The following is a 15163-nucleotide window of genomic DNA, read 5'->3' as shown; positions in this document are numbered from 1 at the left end:
AAGCCATTACCCCTCATCCTATCGCTAAGTGCCTTTGTAAAAAGTCCCTCTCCATGTGTGCGAACACATGTTGCAGTACAAAACCCCCCACTCCAAATATAGCAAACTAGTCAACAGCATTGCTTACTTGCACAGATTTTCATGGGTTCTCATCTCAGAGGACCTTAAAATGCATTGCAAAACAACAGGCTGCTCCTTAGACACATCTCACCCAGGCAATGTGGCAGGGCCTTACATGAGATGGGCTAGGCTGCATCAGAGGCTGGAGGGCTACTGGGGGGAGGCAGAAGACACTCAGCAGCAAAAGGACGTTGAAGATAGAACAAGTGTTAGTGTCAAAATCTTCTCCTATTACCCACACCTGTACACAATCTTCACTGCTGCCACACCAGACTGAAGTGTTACGACCCCAAACCTGCAGATAATACACTACTGCTACCAATATGTCTGTGTGGTAGTAAAAGAGGCAATGAAAATGTATGGTCGTCCAGTCTGAGACACAACCAAGAACGTGATTTTCTACATGTTTGAAATTCACCACACATTCACATTGTCCCATGATACAGCAAAACCAGGAAAACTTAGCAGGTGTGGGTCAGGATGGGGAAGAGATGAGCCACCAAGAAGTGTGCTCGGCCATGCTGGAAACATCAAAAAGATTTTGTGGCACTCCCTCACCCTCCCACAGGTCCACGTCTTCACTGACGGTCCTCTCCACCACAGCAGCCCACATCCTGTGCAAACAGCCCGCTTTGTCCTAGTGGCATCTGCTGGGATTTGGTGAGACATGCAGTAATCCTGCTGTTTGCTTCAGTGTGGGTAGGCTAAGCATTGTGGTCTTCACAGAAAATCATCACACTGAATTTGCTCAAGAAGAAAAGGAAGACACGACTTCATTGATCCACATCTGTCTTTAGTGGATAGAAACAATTGGAGGTTTATTTTGATGTGTGCTGGTTGTGTTGATGTTGTCATTAATTCCTCCTCAAGTAGTACTCAGTCTTTTGTTAATAAAGAGATAATAAGTCCATAAGTCTATATGCAGACGCTGTGATTAGCATGATAAATTGCTTAGTCGGTGCTCTTCTTTTAATGTGGGAGCAGAGTATTCTGATAGCAGTAAAACCTTCCACTTATGCTAGAGCCATAAATAATTCAATACCTTATCACAATCTGATATTTGGGACTTATAGTAAGAGCATTTTCTATTGAAAAGATGCTCTGCAGAATGAATAAGGACTGTTCTATTAGTTTTTGTCCCATAGAAAGTTTATTTTCCCTAAAATTGAAAATCTTCATCAAAACATGTTGATTTTGTTAATATACCTTTGTTTTTCCATGGAGAATCAAAATCTTTTAGTTGGGTGAGTTAAACAAGAAGTTATCTACCAGCAGTTTTGTAGCACCTATGGGACCTGTAGGTTAGGTGCCTGCGGTGTTCCTCCTTTCTATGGGCCACCTCCCTCCTTGGCGTATGCCCCCTATAACACTGCCAAGACTATTCTCTCCACATCCCATTGCAAGGGTGTCCCCATCAAGGGCACTGCGGGAATGTAGCCAGGATGAGAAAGATGGTGGGGTCATGAAGTTATAGAACTACATTAGCAAATGCGCCTCCATATTTTATTCCTTTAAATGGCCCACTTCAGCTCATTTTAATGGATTAAACTGTGAGAGTATCCAAATATTCCATTTTGACCAAAACAAGCTTCTCCCTCATTTCTTAGCAGAATGTGTAAAGAATGATTGTTAGTTCAATACTTTGTTTCACTTCAGGATCAAAGAAAAAGAAGTATCAGAAAACCCTGAGGAAGGGAACTTTAAGATTTTTTATGAGCTCCAAAAACTGACTTGTAAAGAAGCTACTGACGGAGCCAGTTCCTCAAGTGGCATAAATTAGTGTAAGGTTGCTGGAGATGATAGCACTACAATGAATTACACCAACTGTTCACTGCATCCCACATGCTCTCTGTGAGCTGAGCGCCTCATGATCCTCTTCTATGTACCATTAAAAAGAGCTGTATTTGGCATCTTCACTTACCTTTCATCACATCTTATCAGAATCACACTATCTGTACCAATACCCAAGGCTGCAGCTCCTTTCTTCACAGAAAAGTGACTCTGAAAAAATACATTTGTTATTATTTATTATTTTTATTTCTTATCCAGTGTAATATAAAACACTACACTCTTGCAAGCCCTTCAGCAAGGAGTCCCGTACAGGCACTAATTCTATTCACAGACTTTTTGGAAACTGATCACTGTAATTTGAGGCTTTGTATTTAAGGTCACTACAGTCAATTAGAGAAATGGCAATCACTCTAGTCTGGATTTACTCCTGGAACATTAAATACAGAACTGTGGCTGATGATGGACCCAAATTCTGTCCTTGATGCATACCTGCAGCTTCTATTGCTTGTATGGATTCAGCTATGAACTTGATTTACCGAAACAAAAATTTCTCCCCTAGAGAATTCATTTAGTTTGTGGCATCCAGAGTGATGTGCTTCTCCTATGTTACTTCTGGCCAAATAATATACTGAGAGAAATTAAGATAGGAAGCCTAATTGTGATCTCATGCCAGTGAAAGCTAGTAATAACTCCCATTAATAAACAGAGCTACTGCAGTTTAAAATCAGAACTGGGCTATTAGTAAGACTATTAGTTAATCTGTATGTAAAGAATAAAATGTGGAAGTTATATATTGGAGCGCAAGTCAGCCTAATTTTCTCTAGCTCACAGGACTGAGTCAGTGTTGGTTTATAATTGTAATTTAAATCCTGGCGATTATGATAATGAAATAGTTTTATATCAAATTATACCACCAAGAATCTGATTTTGTATTCATTCAAAACCAGCTGTAACAGTATCGTCCAAAGTAATTTTAACTACAGATTATTAAACTTTAAAAAAAATGGAAATTCTTTACATATACTACAGCACCATTAGCTTAGGATGTAATGCTATAAAAAAGATCAAGGACATACAAATCTAACAGGGCTCTTTAGGTGTCCATGACGTTAAAGAAGACAGACATATAGTCTGCAGAAGACCACAAAGCAGAGAAATAATCACTATTGCTTTGTCAAGGGAGTGTTTGGCTTCAATGGTAATGCAAGCAGCAGAGAGCTGTAGGGACAGAGATGGACACGACAGTTACACATCTGCTTCACTTAAAGGCCATGAAGTCAGTGGGATTTCGCTGCACACTAAAGGGCTCTGTACATAATGAACACTTTGAGAAATGAAAATCCATTCTAAACCAACTTTATGAAAGAGAGGAAGAAGAGTAGAACTGCAACATGTACGTTCAACTTAACAAGTAAAAAAAACCCTGTGTTGTAAAAATTGCTCAGGGGGTAGTTTGCATTGAGTCCCGACTGCGACGGTTAAGGTCACATAAGAGTTTCCACTCCAAACTCCTTTTGTCATATGCCTGTATCTCACCATTTTGGCTGAAATGCTTCAAGTTTTCATGATGTCCATGGACTTTTTCAATATTCAGGCTTTTGGAAGAAGTCCAGATTGCTCTTGAGCCATGATTCACTGATGACACACGGACCATTTGAAAACACTTCTTCAGGTAAATGGTATTTTTTATACTACATTGATTTTTATTTTTTTTTAATGCAGTGGGTTGGTATAGCTTTCCCCCATGGGGCATGGCTGCAGTATACCAACAATATGTATTGAGCAGCCATTGACCATGTTGCTCAGACTTAAAATCAGCTCTTAAGGACCTAATACAGCAAACCATCCTAAGCCCCTGAACTAAGCACATTCTGAAATGTAAACATACGCATGTCAGACTGACTTTTGCACAAGCTGATGATCAAACGCAACATATACCCATGTGTTTAGATGAGCAACAAGGAATTTGTGCCTGTGCTTAAAGTGTTTTGGGTTCACTGCAGCTAGTCTAATCAGGCTTAAGTCATCAAGTAAACTCCCTCCGCATTCTGGAGGGAACAGGCACCTCCACGGAAGGATTCATCCAGCATGAGGGTTGCTGGTTTGGAGTGGGTGCCGAATGACATCAGGTAAGGAGATTTCCATCCCTTCCCTGCAGACCAAGCCCTGTGATATCTGCTGTCTGCGAGAGTGGAGAGTGTACAGCATCTGCAGACATTATCACTCTCGAAACTGGTAGAAGTTGGATTTTAACACCCTGTTATTGTCTAGCCTATTAAAACCACGGGTTAGTGGTATGCTCAGATTAGACAGAGAGTTTGCCCTGCTGTTTTTCTAGTTGGGTTCACAAGGTACTACGAAGTATTTACACACTGAACATCACAGGCCTGCTCAGCATCACACTGATATTCTTCATGGCACGTTCTTTATTTCATGAAACTGAATTTTTGAACAAATACATTTCCAGGACCTTCATCAGCTTAGTCAGTGGACTCTTCCCAAGTACAAAAGCATTGTAGATTAAGGCTGGTGACCAATCCACCTCTATACATGGAAGACACTGAAGTCTTTTCCCAGGCTTTGGGGTTCCCCTGAGCCCCATGGTGCAGCAACGCAACTTTATGAAAACAGGGAGGAGAAGAGGCCATGAGGAGGCTACCAGCATCAGGAGGCTTACAAAAATTCCCAAGTTCAGGAAGATATCTCTGAACTTTGCAAAAACTGAAACACAGCTAGAATATTGCCAGCATAATGACAGTTCATTGATGTGCTATGTGAAGCTGGAATTGAATGTATACACTTAAAAAAAATTGATCTGTTCATGTACCCATGTATGACACAAACTGATGTGCACATACTGGGTAGTGTAATATATAAATACAGGTAGAGATGTAGGAGTGAAGAGTCACAGATATATTTCACTGGGTTTTGAGTCAACGATATTACACTGATTAATTTTGATCCTTATTCCGTACTAGTTAAAATAGATTTACTATTGAATTTTGGTTTTCTAGAAAATAGAAAATGGAACTATTCAAAGTGCCTTAAAAAAGAAAATACAGATTCGAATGGTTTACTATGAGGAAGCAAATTAAGCCCATGTGCTCAAAGGCATCCATTGGAATATGGCCAAACTCGGCTGCCTCACTGAGAAGTCTCACGGCGCTGCTAAAACAGCATTGGGGGGAAAAAAATGAATGTAGTGCTGATAGCTCAGTTGCCTGAAGGCTTTTTACAGACTGAAGGGAATTCAGCAGTCAGGAACCAGAACAGATTTAGGGATAAATTGGGAAGAAATATAGAATTCCGTGCACAGAGGGCAAATGCAATTACAATTTCTAAACAAACTTTGAATATTAAATTGCTCAATCTGTGTATATAGTCACAGATCTATGACTGCTGTTATGTTTTTGTATCTCAGGGTAACATCAGAGGAATTACTCCAACTGCCTGAGCTCTGTAAGAGCCAGGATGAAAGTGAAAATGGAAAAAATATAGTTTTAAGAGCAAAGAAAATTTTCCTAATGAGGATGAACACCAAACTTTGCTTCAACACTCCAGGAATAGTGCTGAAAATTTGTTTGCCTGTGAAATATAAAGATAAACACAGAAAAATATAAAGATCAAAGAGACGGAATTGTTGCAGAAACAAGACTGGTTAGACAGAACTATTGACATATTCATCTGGGCTAATGGGGAAGAAGGAACTGTGACCCCTTTGGGAATATGGGGGCTACAAACTGTTTGGCCACACAGGGTAATGAGCTTGAACACCATCTTTCACCACACAGCCACGTAGGAGTTGTGCAGACGTGAAATCTTACGGTGGGTGAACCAGGGTCAAAAACGGAGGACAGGGCAGACTGCCTGATGCCAGTCCTGCAGGGAAAACCAGGCTAGGAGAAGCTGGCAGGTCCAAAGATTCACCACCGTCCTCTGCTTGCCAGAGACAGGAGGACACACAGGTGGGAGTGGGTTGTCACTGCGGCTTTCTCCCTCCCTCCCTTCCTGCAGTGCTGCACTGCAAAAGGGTGCATGGAAGAGTACAAATACATCCTCAATAGAGGTGAACCTCTATTTGCCTCTGAAAATAAATGTGGTTAAAATTCAGTGGTGAAGCAGAAGGCATAGATTATTACTCAATATTAGTGACAAAAGTGCATTATTGGTCAGGAAAAAAAACGATGATTTTGAGCCAGGGGAATCTTCCCTTTGTCTAAAATTTCAAATGCTGTTAGGAGTAAGTTAGTTTGCCTGATAGCCATATTTTCGTAGTTAGCTTTGTTAAAGTAAAAACACACTGTAAATTTATTACGGGTGCAATAATGAACAGGTCTTTTCAAAAAAGGAAGAATTAGATAATTAAAAATGTTATGATGCTGAAAAATATGGCATTGTTATCTTAAATGAACAGTGCTTCAGTATACAGATGCTTCTATTTTTATAGCTTGCTAAATTAATTGCTCATAACCTGGCATGGCTGAAACTGTCAGAACCATCCTCCTGCCGGGAGCCCCAAAGGCCACGTCTGGTTTTTCAGATTGCAGTTGCTCCCTGCTCACATAAATCCAGAGTGGCACAAGCTTTGTGGAAGGAGCTCATCAGCAGCAAGTTCCCAAATGCTGAGCAAGCTGAGCCATCCAGCAGCCAAAACCGCTCCGAGGTCTGCAGGTTTGGTTGCTGGCAGCCTGGCGCCTGGCAGACGTGGATCCCCAGCTTCACCCCATCAGCCACATGCCAGCGAATGAGGTGAACACGCTTTCCTCTCCACCTCTCCTGGGCTTTAAACAATGTGGCATCCTTGGATGTGTATGCTGGGCTACTTCTCTCTTCATTTTAACCATCTGAAAATGTGTGGCTGGTCTAGGCTTGCTGTTTGGGCCCCCTCAACAGCAGGGAAGAAACTATACCTCCAGAAGGCACCTCATCCCCAAAGCTTTAGATTAGAATGACTTGTCTTGTGCAGATCTTGCTCTTTTTATTGGCTATAAAAAGTGTATAGACTAACTCAGATTAAATGTTTACACGTTAGGTGATTAAAGTTAAGTGACATGAATCCCATCTTTAACATCTAATTGTAAACTATAGCTTTTCCTTCAATTATCTACAAAGAGAATATACTGTGTTCTATCACATTTTTAAATACACTATAATGATATATATGTTCGCTATTGTTTCCTTTAGCTGCTGCTATTCAGTTTTTAACGTTATTTGTTAATATCAGGAGAGAAATTAACATATTAATGTTTCTGCACAACATACTAATATTTCCATCTTTTGCATTTTTGAAAACTATAACTTCATACTACTTTTCTAAACCAGCAAGACTCACTTGTTTTTTCCAGTGTGGACAGTTTTACAGCGTTATCTGTGGATAAGAAATGTTGCACTGAGTTCAGGAGTATCCTATGGCAGTGTAAAAGTCACGAGATGTTGACCAGATGAAGGATTAGACCCAAATGACGAATGTCTCCTTTGCAATAGGCTGTCCTAGAGCACTATTTTTCTGGAAAATGGTTTTACTTTGATTTGAATGGTGTTACTTGAATTAAGTTCCTCCTCAAGTAAGACCAAATTTTCACTGTTTCTCCCTGGCTTCAAGTACCACCAAAAATACTTTTCTAGTTACTATGTATTAGGTAATGCAAAGAAAGAATGTGTGACTCCATTAGTCTGATTTTTAATTTCTTTAGATGGAAACAAAACTACTCCCTACTTGCTCAGAAGTATAACTTAAAGCTTCTCAATTTATGCTACCAAATGGAAAACATCATCTTCAGGCTCCTCAAATCTTTTCCTGGAAGCCCCACCACACAGGTCACCCCTTGGACTGCTTCTTGCAGGTGGCAGTCCTGCAAACCGTCTCCGAAGTTGCCTGGCCAGAGGGCAACGCTATGTGCTATGGATGTGGTGGGACTAGAGGTCAGCTTTTCATTCTACACAGAAACCAAACCAAAATCTTCCATAGGCTGTGTGAAATGGAGGGCTATCGTGCTGTCTGCGTTGAGATAGAAGTCGCTTTTTAATTTCCTTCTGCCTCAGCACCAAGAACCTCCATATTAGGTTTCAGAAACTGTTCAGACAAAAAACTTTGCCAAAGCCACTCTTCTCACACAGCTGTTGATGTAGTCAGCTGTATTCCCTGCAAGTAACGGGGCTTGTCCACAAGGGGAAATCAGTGTGCAAGAAGCTGAAGCGGTGACTTATTGCAAACTGCCTCCGATGTAGTTGCTGTGCGGATGCTGCACATGCTATTGCTGTGAGGGTGCTCCCCTACCACCGCAAACAAGCCACCTCACAGGCACTCCCACTGCTCCCCCAGAGGATGAGGTCCCTCCAAGTATGTCCAGCTGTCTACAGTCCTGACCTCCTATACCTGAGCAGCCAACACACCCTCCCTTCACAATCAGTGCATGATGGAGCTGCACTCCCAGCGAAGCCTCGGGCAGGAGCTACTTCACCCCGAGAGCAGTGCAGATGGGGGATGCCAGAGGCAAAGAGAGCCTCTGGGTCCACTCGGGTCTCTAACTGGGTGAAGAGGTCCCTTACTGTCAGATCAGACTCTATCATCTGCCGCTTCTTACTCTGCATTTTCTTTTCCAAAACTATGACAGGAGTTGTATTGCTGCTTCCTTGGTGAGCACCTGACAAGATGTTCCTCCTTAAGGGGCTGCTAGAGGGGTGGGAAACGAGGAAAGCTGCTGTGGACTACATGAGCACAGTCTTGCTGGGTTGGAGAACAGAGAAGATGAAGAAATCTCTATGTCTTTCCAATTATGCCCAGCTTTTTTTTTCATCCTCTGAACTGTGGATTGAGTCCATACAGCCCCTAATGAAACATCAAGTCCACGGAAAAGCTGCAAGTCTCTTAAGCTACTTTTATACTATCAATAAAAAGGCCAAAGGCTGTTTTATAACCTGAACCCAACTAGTTCTCTATAGCTAAACTTTTCCCTTCTGCACCTGTTTCCTGCTCAGGGTAAGATGACTGTGTCCTTTTTGCCTGCTAGGGGTGATTCCTGCTCCATGCTATTCCCAGCTACTGTTGGATGCTGTTTAAGGAAGTGCTAGTTGGCCAGGTCAAAATCACAACAGGGAATGGGTTAAAATTCAACAGGACTTGCCTTGTAGACAAATGGATCAAGTAAAATATTCTGGGAAGGCAGTTCTCCCTTTCAGCTGCTTTCTCCACACTGAAATAGGGATGTGCTCAGCTGAACACTCACAGCAGCCTAAAGCTGATGCACTGGAACATAGGAGGAGGCTTTCATCTTAGATTTTTCATTGTGTTTGAAACGATAGACTAAAATAGCATTTTACAACTGGCATCCATCACTTTCACCCCTCTGAATCAAAGTTTCTTGTGTCATGTGCAGTCCACCACAGATGCTCTGAAGGACATCACTCTGCTCCTGCACCAGTGAGGATGAAAGAACCACAGATGATGGACTGGTGAATACAGAGGATTGAATTAAGTCCTGAGTGCAAGTGCGTCTCAGGAAAATCATACCTGGGCTGAGACCAACCCAAGCAGTTACAGTGTACTTCACCATCACTGGTGAAACAGAAATAAAAAGAAGCAGAGTGAGAGATAAGTCATCGTCCTACTGAACAGCACCGGTGAGAACAGTTAGAATAGTCACGTAACCTATTTAGGCACCTAATGTAGGTTGTGAATGTCAGGAGGCCGATCTCTCTGTACGGTCAATGCACAGAAGTAGGTGAATCCCTCCCAAAGGTGATTTAGAACACCTAAATTAAGGAATGTTTGGGTTCCTAATTTGGTTGCTCCCGAGTTTCTCTCCAGAGGTGCCTCTCTTCACTGGTTGTGCAGAGAGTGAGGCTCCTAATTTAGGAACATGATGCACTCCTAAATTAGAAAGTGAATTATTTGGGAGCTGTGAATTACTCCTCCCTTCCCTTCTCCCCCACTGGCAGCTGAAGCTATCACAGCATCAGACTGAGGTCAGATTCTGATTACAGTAATACTGGCCGCAATAGTGGCGTAACTTCATTTATTTATAGTAATGGAAGCTCTAGACTGGTAGAAATGAAAATAGAGCCTGGTCTGCGATCCTGAAATTTTTGTCTTAGAACTGCTGATATTGGCATCTTTGCTTCTGACTGAAAATTCCGAGACAAAAATCTCTAAGTTTTTAAACACATACAATAACTTTAAACTTTGTTTACTATCACGCCACACATGCAGAGCATGGGGAAATGATAGTATCCCACTTATCGTCTGCTTGTTCCATGGCCGTCGTCTTACAAGAGCATTCAACTGTGGCAGAAAGAAACCAGAATCAGGCTGGGGAGTCGAGAAGTAAGTAGAAGATCAGCATGATGGAATAAATGAGACAAATTACATTCTCATATCTTAGTGTCTATTCGGGTTCTGCATGACATTTCCTATCCACAACGGGATTGTACTTCTGGGCCTCTGCAATTCCTGTAACAGCCTCTGCTATTTTGAGGGTCAAACCGTGATCCCATAACCTTTGGGAAATTAAGGGTTAAAGGGTCCTGTCTTCACGTAGAGTGGTTTCTTAACTTCCCTAGAAGATGCACCATTACATACTCTTTTAAAACTCGACTGAGGAAGGGACAAAACTATAATTTCAAGATACTTTTAAAACATAACGGATTTCAGATGCTGTTCTATGAATTCTCTAGTATATTTTGACTTTGGAATGTTTAATTTGCTAAGGGAACTGCTTCTTCCTTGGCATGAAAACACAATTATTAAAGCTCATTTCATTATTTTGAGACTGATAGCACAATTTGGTTTGTTGTTTAACATTCCATCACTATGAATACAATGAAATTCTCCAATGATTAATAGGATTTGTTATTTTAAATAATCATGCTGAATCTTATTTGCAAGACTTATTAGGTCAGGTCTGTAACTTCCATATGAATAATGCATCTCTAGCTGTACAGCCAACTTTGGAGAGTTGCTACTCATTTGTAGAAAATCCTTATCTTTGCTTTGGGGACAATTACTCTGCAACGTAGAGCCCGCAGTTATGTATTGCATCTCATCCTATTGCCATGAAATGCATCCTCAGAGGGATTTCCTCCCAGAGACTTCTGGTTGGGTTTTAGGATGCTTTGCTCTTCACACTTGCACAGAATGGAAACACGTTCTCTGATAAGTCAAAAAAGGCAGCCAGGAGCATATTGTTACCTAACATGGACAGTATCCTGCCGAGCCTCAGCCATGAAAGAGTCCTTTCTGGCTGAGCCCACACAGCTGGAGAGAAATTTAGAAGGGGACCATGAAGCCCAAGGAGAGCTCACAGCCCCTCCTGGATATAACCTTTCCTCTTCCCCTTCCCCCTGCACACGCATTCTCCACTACAAGCTGCAAGGCGTTTTAAATGGCCATAAAGCCGAAATAATCCCCCCAATATAGACAGAAATATGACTTCTGAATGGTTGTCCAAAGAGCAAGAAGCTTTGTGCTTCTCCCACGAAGACCACTCTGCTTTCTCCTGTGTCCACCTCCCCTCACCTCTTGCACTCCAGATCCCATCGGTGGCTGTGAGGATCCCTGGTGTGCTGAAGCTTTTGCTCACAGACAGAAACCCACAGGAAAGCCCAGTTCCCCACCGTATACCGAAACTGCTCTGCTGTACACACAGAGCATTTCCATACAACTGTATGTTATCACCCTCTCATTAAGTAACAGCAGGAGTGGTTTCAGATAGGAACACTTTGACTCCAAGTGATTTGCCGTTCCCCCAGAGTGACCTGAACAAAAGACATTCCTGGCAGAAAGTGCTGAAGCCCAGTGACGAGCTCTCATTGTTTCATGTGGTCCTCTCCATTCACATTGACATTTACACACAAACAAGTGAGAGAAAAAACCAGCAGTGGTTTGTAGAGCCTGTTCTCCCTGGGTTTCAGCCACAGATAACTGCACAGCTCATCCCTCTATATATCAAAAAGCCAGCCCCTTCCCATTTTTTTATTCCCAGTGAAGGAATAACAGAAACGAAGACAGTCGGCTACAAATTCCCAATCAGCTATTTTCTTCATCATAAATTCATACAAGCAGATGTAACAGATAGGAAAAAAACAGAAACACATACATGTTCTGATGTGAAGGCAACCAGTCTGGGAATAGCTGCCATTCCTTTTTCTTTAACTTCTGGGAACATCTTGAAACGTGCAATCAACATAGCATACATGTTAGATATGGCACCACCTGGAGTCCACAGTAATATACTGTTACTTTTTCTATGCATTGTAATATTATTGCAGAACAAACGACAAGTCTTGCTATAGTTTTTCTAACTCTAATGTTAATGTTTCTGCCTAATGGCATCTTCTTCCTGATGCTCCTCACAGCTGGGTTGTGTAATAACAGGATCTACTATACCCAATAACAATTTATGCAAAAAGTACTGCTGCAAAAAATGTTGGGGGGTTCCTTTCATCCTCATTTTTGTTACCATCTCTCCTTTAGTCCCCAGTCTTATCTTTCCATATGCCATCAACACATAATCCCTGCTCTGTTCCACCTCCCAAGCGGATGCCACCATAAGGCAACTTCCTAAGTGGCTTCCAGGGGCAATCTAATCTGTGCTCTCCCCTCCCAAATTAAGGTGGTGTTTCATGCCCCGGCTCTAAGGAAACCCACACAGTGAGTCCCAACAGACACTATCTTCTAGGTAACTGGAGTAGGGGCGGGGGGGAAGAGAAAGGAAAAAGGGTCATAATAACAAATATTTTTCTTTTTATTTGTCCTCTGATGGGAGCAAGGGTAAAAGGTCCTATGTCCCTAACACTAGCCTTAAAATCACTGGCATACATTGACTTAAAATACCCGCTTCGAGATGGGTATCAGATAACAGCTCTACAGTATTCGGTTCCCATATTTCAATTGTCAATGCATAAATTAAAAACCAGCACTTCGTTTTTCCTTTTTGAGATTTTTACAAACTGAGCCTCTGTGCCTACAGTGGAACAATGTTCGGCTGTACATTAATGCTGCATGAGCACTATGGGAATATAATGCAGAACATGCGGCAGAGTCTGAGTACTTTTACATATATACGCACATAAACACACACACAGAGATGTATACATAAAATCCATCCGTTTTATGCTGTATATACTATATATATATATACAGATTGATTATATATTGATGTTTATGCACATATATTTATATAAAGCAAAGATGTATATTGATCACAGTTTTAGGCTTTTAAATGAACAGGTCAGAGTGCAGCTGAGGTAGAGTTCAGCTAACCCAACTTCCATCCATCTAAAAATGGAGTGAAGAGCACAAGACAGGCATTTCCAGCAGATGGTTCAGCTCATCCTAAGGCAGCTGCTTGTGGTAGATGGGATGACTTGCCCTGCAATCACATCCACGCCTCTTCCTTGAATATATGGGAGCTGCTGTAACTAGCCCAGGGTAGACACCCAATGCTTGGACAGCCAACATGAGACAAGATAAAATCCACCCTTGAAGCAGATCAAGGTAGCTTTGCTGAAAGCAGTGACACTGCACCATGTTACACCAGCAGGGTATATGTGCTGGCAAATTTAACATTGTTTTGACTTTTGTAAGATTTGTATTTATCCTATTGGAGATAAGTATACTGTTCCACAGCCCGTAGAGACTCTGCCATTCATTTCTAATCAGTGTCCAAGCTCTGCTCTTGCAGCGAGGCTGCCCCTGCTCTGGGCTTTCCCTGACCTCACTAGCCCTCCTGTGATCCAAGGGAAAATGCCACAGAGGGATGGCATCCCGGCATGGGGGTCAGTACAGACTGGGCTTTTTCTTCCCCTTTCAACTATCCTGAGAGTTACGAACATACTCCTACACCTCTTTTCACAATTGACAAAACAAGAGATGGAGAGATTAAGAGAAAATGTTTGGATACCTGTCCCTAAAAAATGCAGGTGTCATGTAACGGCTGCTGTTGATGATTTAGGCGACTGAACTAAGCTGTCCCAAGTTGAAGCAATTTGGCCTATCTTGTCCAAAGTGGTTGGCTCAGTGTCAAAAGAATCAAGACTGAAACGTTAAAGTTCTTCAATACCAGGCTTTCCTATTAGTATTTATTACCTAGCCATTTAACCTTAAGCTTATTAATAAGCTCTCATTCTGCCTTGACTTTTGCAGCTGTGTTTACACCCACAGTAAATTGCAGGCAACAAAACACACCTACAGAATTTGGAGAACCTAATCAGGCCTTTATGTTTGGCATTTACTGATACTGTGTATGTCATTCCAGAGAATGCAGAGAGTGAGAACCTGTTCATCACAACAGCAAAGTCTTCAGCTGAAGCCATGACAGTTTGAAAGGAGAAGACAGCATAGACATGATTTTGTTTATCACCTAAAAAAGCAGAAGCTGCACACTGGGTATTGCTGCCTTAAGTGAGTGAACTAGAAAGATGCACTTTGCACCAACCTGATATTGCAGAGAAAGCGTGGATGAGGGGCAGCCCTGCAAATGGCCAGCACAGGTACATGCCTGCCAGAGAGCCCGTCCCCAGGCAAGTTTCAGCCAGATAAAGTGAGCTCCAGCATCTGACACACCAGCAACACCCTGCCTGCCCAGGGCAGGCAGGGACCCCTCGCTGACCCGGTAGGGATGGCAGTTCTTCCCGACGCGTTCATCTTTCCCGGGTCACACTATCTCAAGCACGGTTTGCCAGACTTGGGCAGATCTGGTGCTTGCACTGAGCCCTTCACCCCAGCCTGCCACCGGTGCCCAGCCTCTGCCCACCAGGTCTGGCTGAGCAGCGTTGCTATTGCTCTTCTTTCCCCACTTAGGTCCCTCACCAGCCTGGCGGGGCTATTGCAGCTCAAGCTTGCAAGGTGAGGAACTGAAGACGAGCTGGACTGAGTCAGGCCAGGGACTGGAACAGTAACTAGACACTGTCCAGTTTCTAAAAACTTCGGCTTAGGTATTGGGCTCATGATACATTCTTAGGTCTTGCCCTGGGTGATGGAGGACACAGCTTTTGTCAGGACCTCTAAGCACTACAGTAAAATCTGCCAGAGCTTTTGCTCTCAGTGTTTTTTAAATAAGGACTCAACAAGAAGTAATGTAAATTCTTCTCATCTTTTTCTGCACCTCTGTGGAAAGGTCCAGGACAAAACTCCTGCACCACTTCCCACATGTGCATTCAGATATGAGAAGCTGAAGATGAGCCTTGCCTGATCTTCTGCACAGCATCAATTTTACCCTTCATGCCCTCAGAGAGCTGAACATCCTAGGCTGTT

At 42.4% G+C, this 15163-nt stretch overlaps 1 protein-coding gene across 1 annotated transcript in view; it reads right to left on the bottom strand.

Annotated features, from left to right (window-relative positions):
• GAD2 (glutamate decarboxylase 2 (pancreatic islets and brain, 65kDa)) overlaps window positions 1-15163 on the bottom strand; it is a gene marked incomplete at its 5' end in the record, with an annotated part of 40382 nt that overhangs the window by 16906 nt on the left and 8313 nt on the right. Inside the window, 2 exons of the mRNA XM_009890569.1 lie at window positions 2042-2121; window positions 12006-12121. Of these exons, the coding sequence (XP_009888871.1) occupies window positions 2042-2121; window positions 12006-12121 (196 nt within the window). The remainder of the gene's footprint in view (window positions 1-2041; window positions 2122-12005; window positions 12122-15163) is intronic.

Source organism: Charadrius vociferus, unplaced genomic scaffold (assembly GCF_000708025.1).
Source record: "Charadrius vociferus isolate BGI_N301 unplaced genomic scaffold, ASM70802v2 scaffold1038, whole genome shotgun sequence".
NCBI lineage: Eukaryota > Metazoa > Chordata > Aves > Charadriiformes > Charadriidae > Charadrius > Charadrius vociferus.
This window is presented reverse-complemented; position numbering and strand designations above follow the sequence as displayed.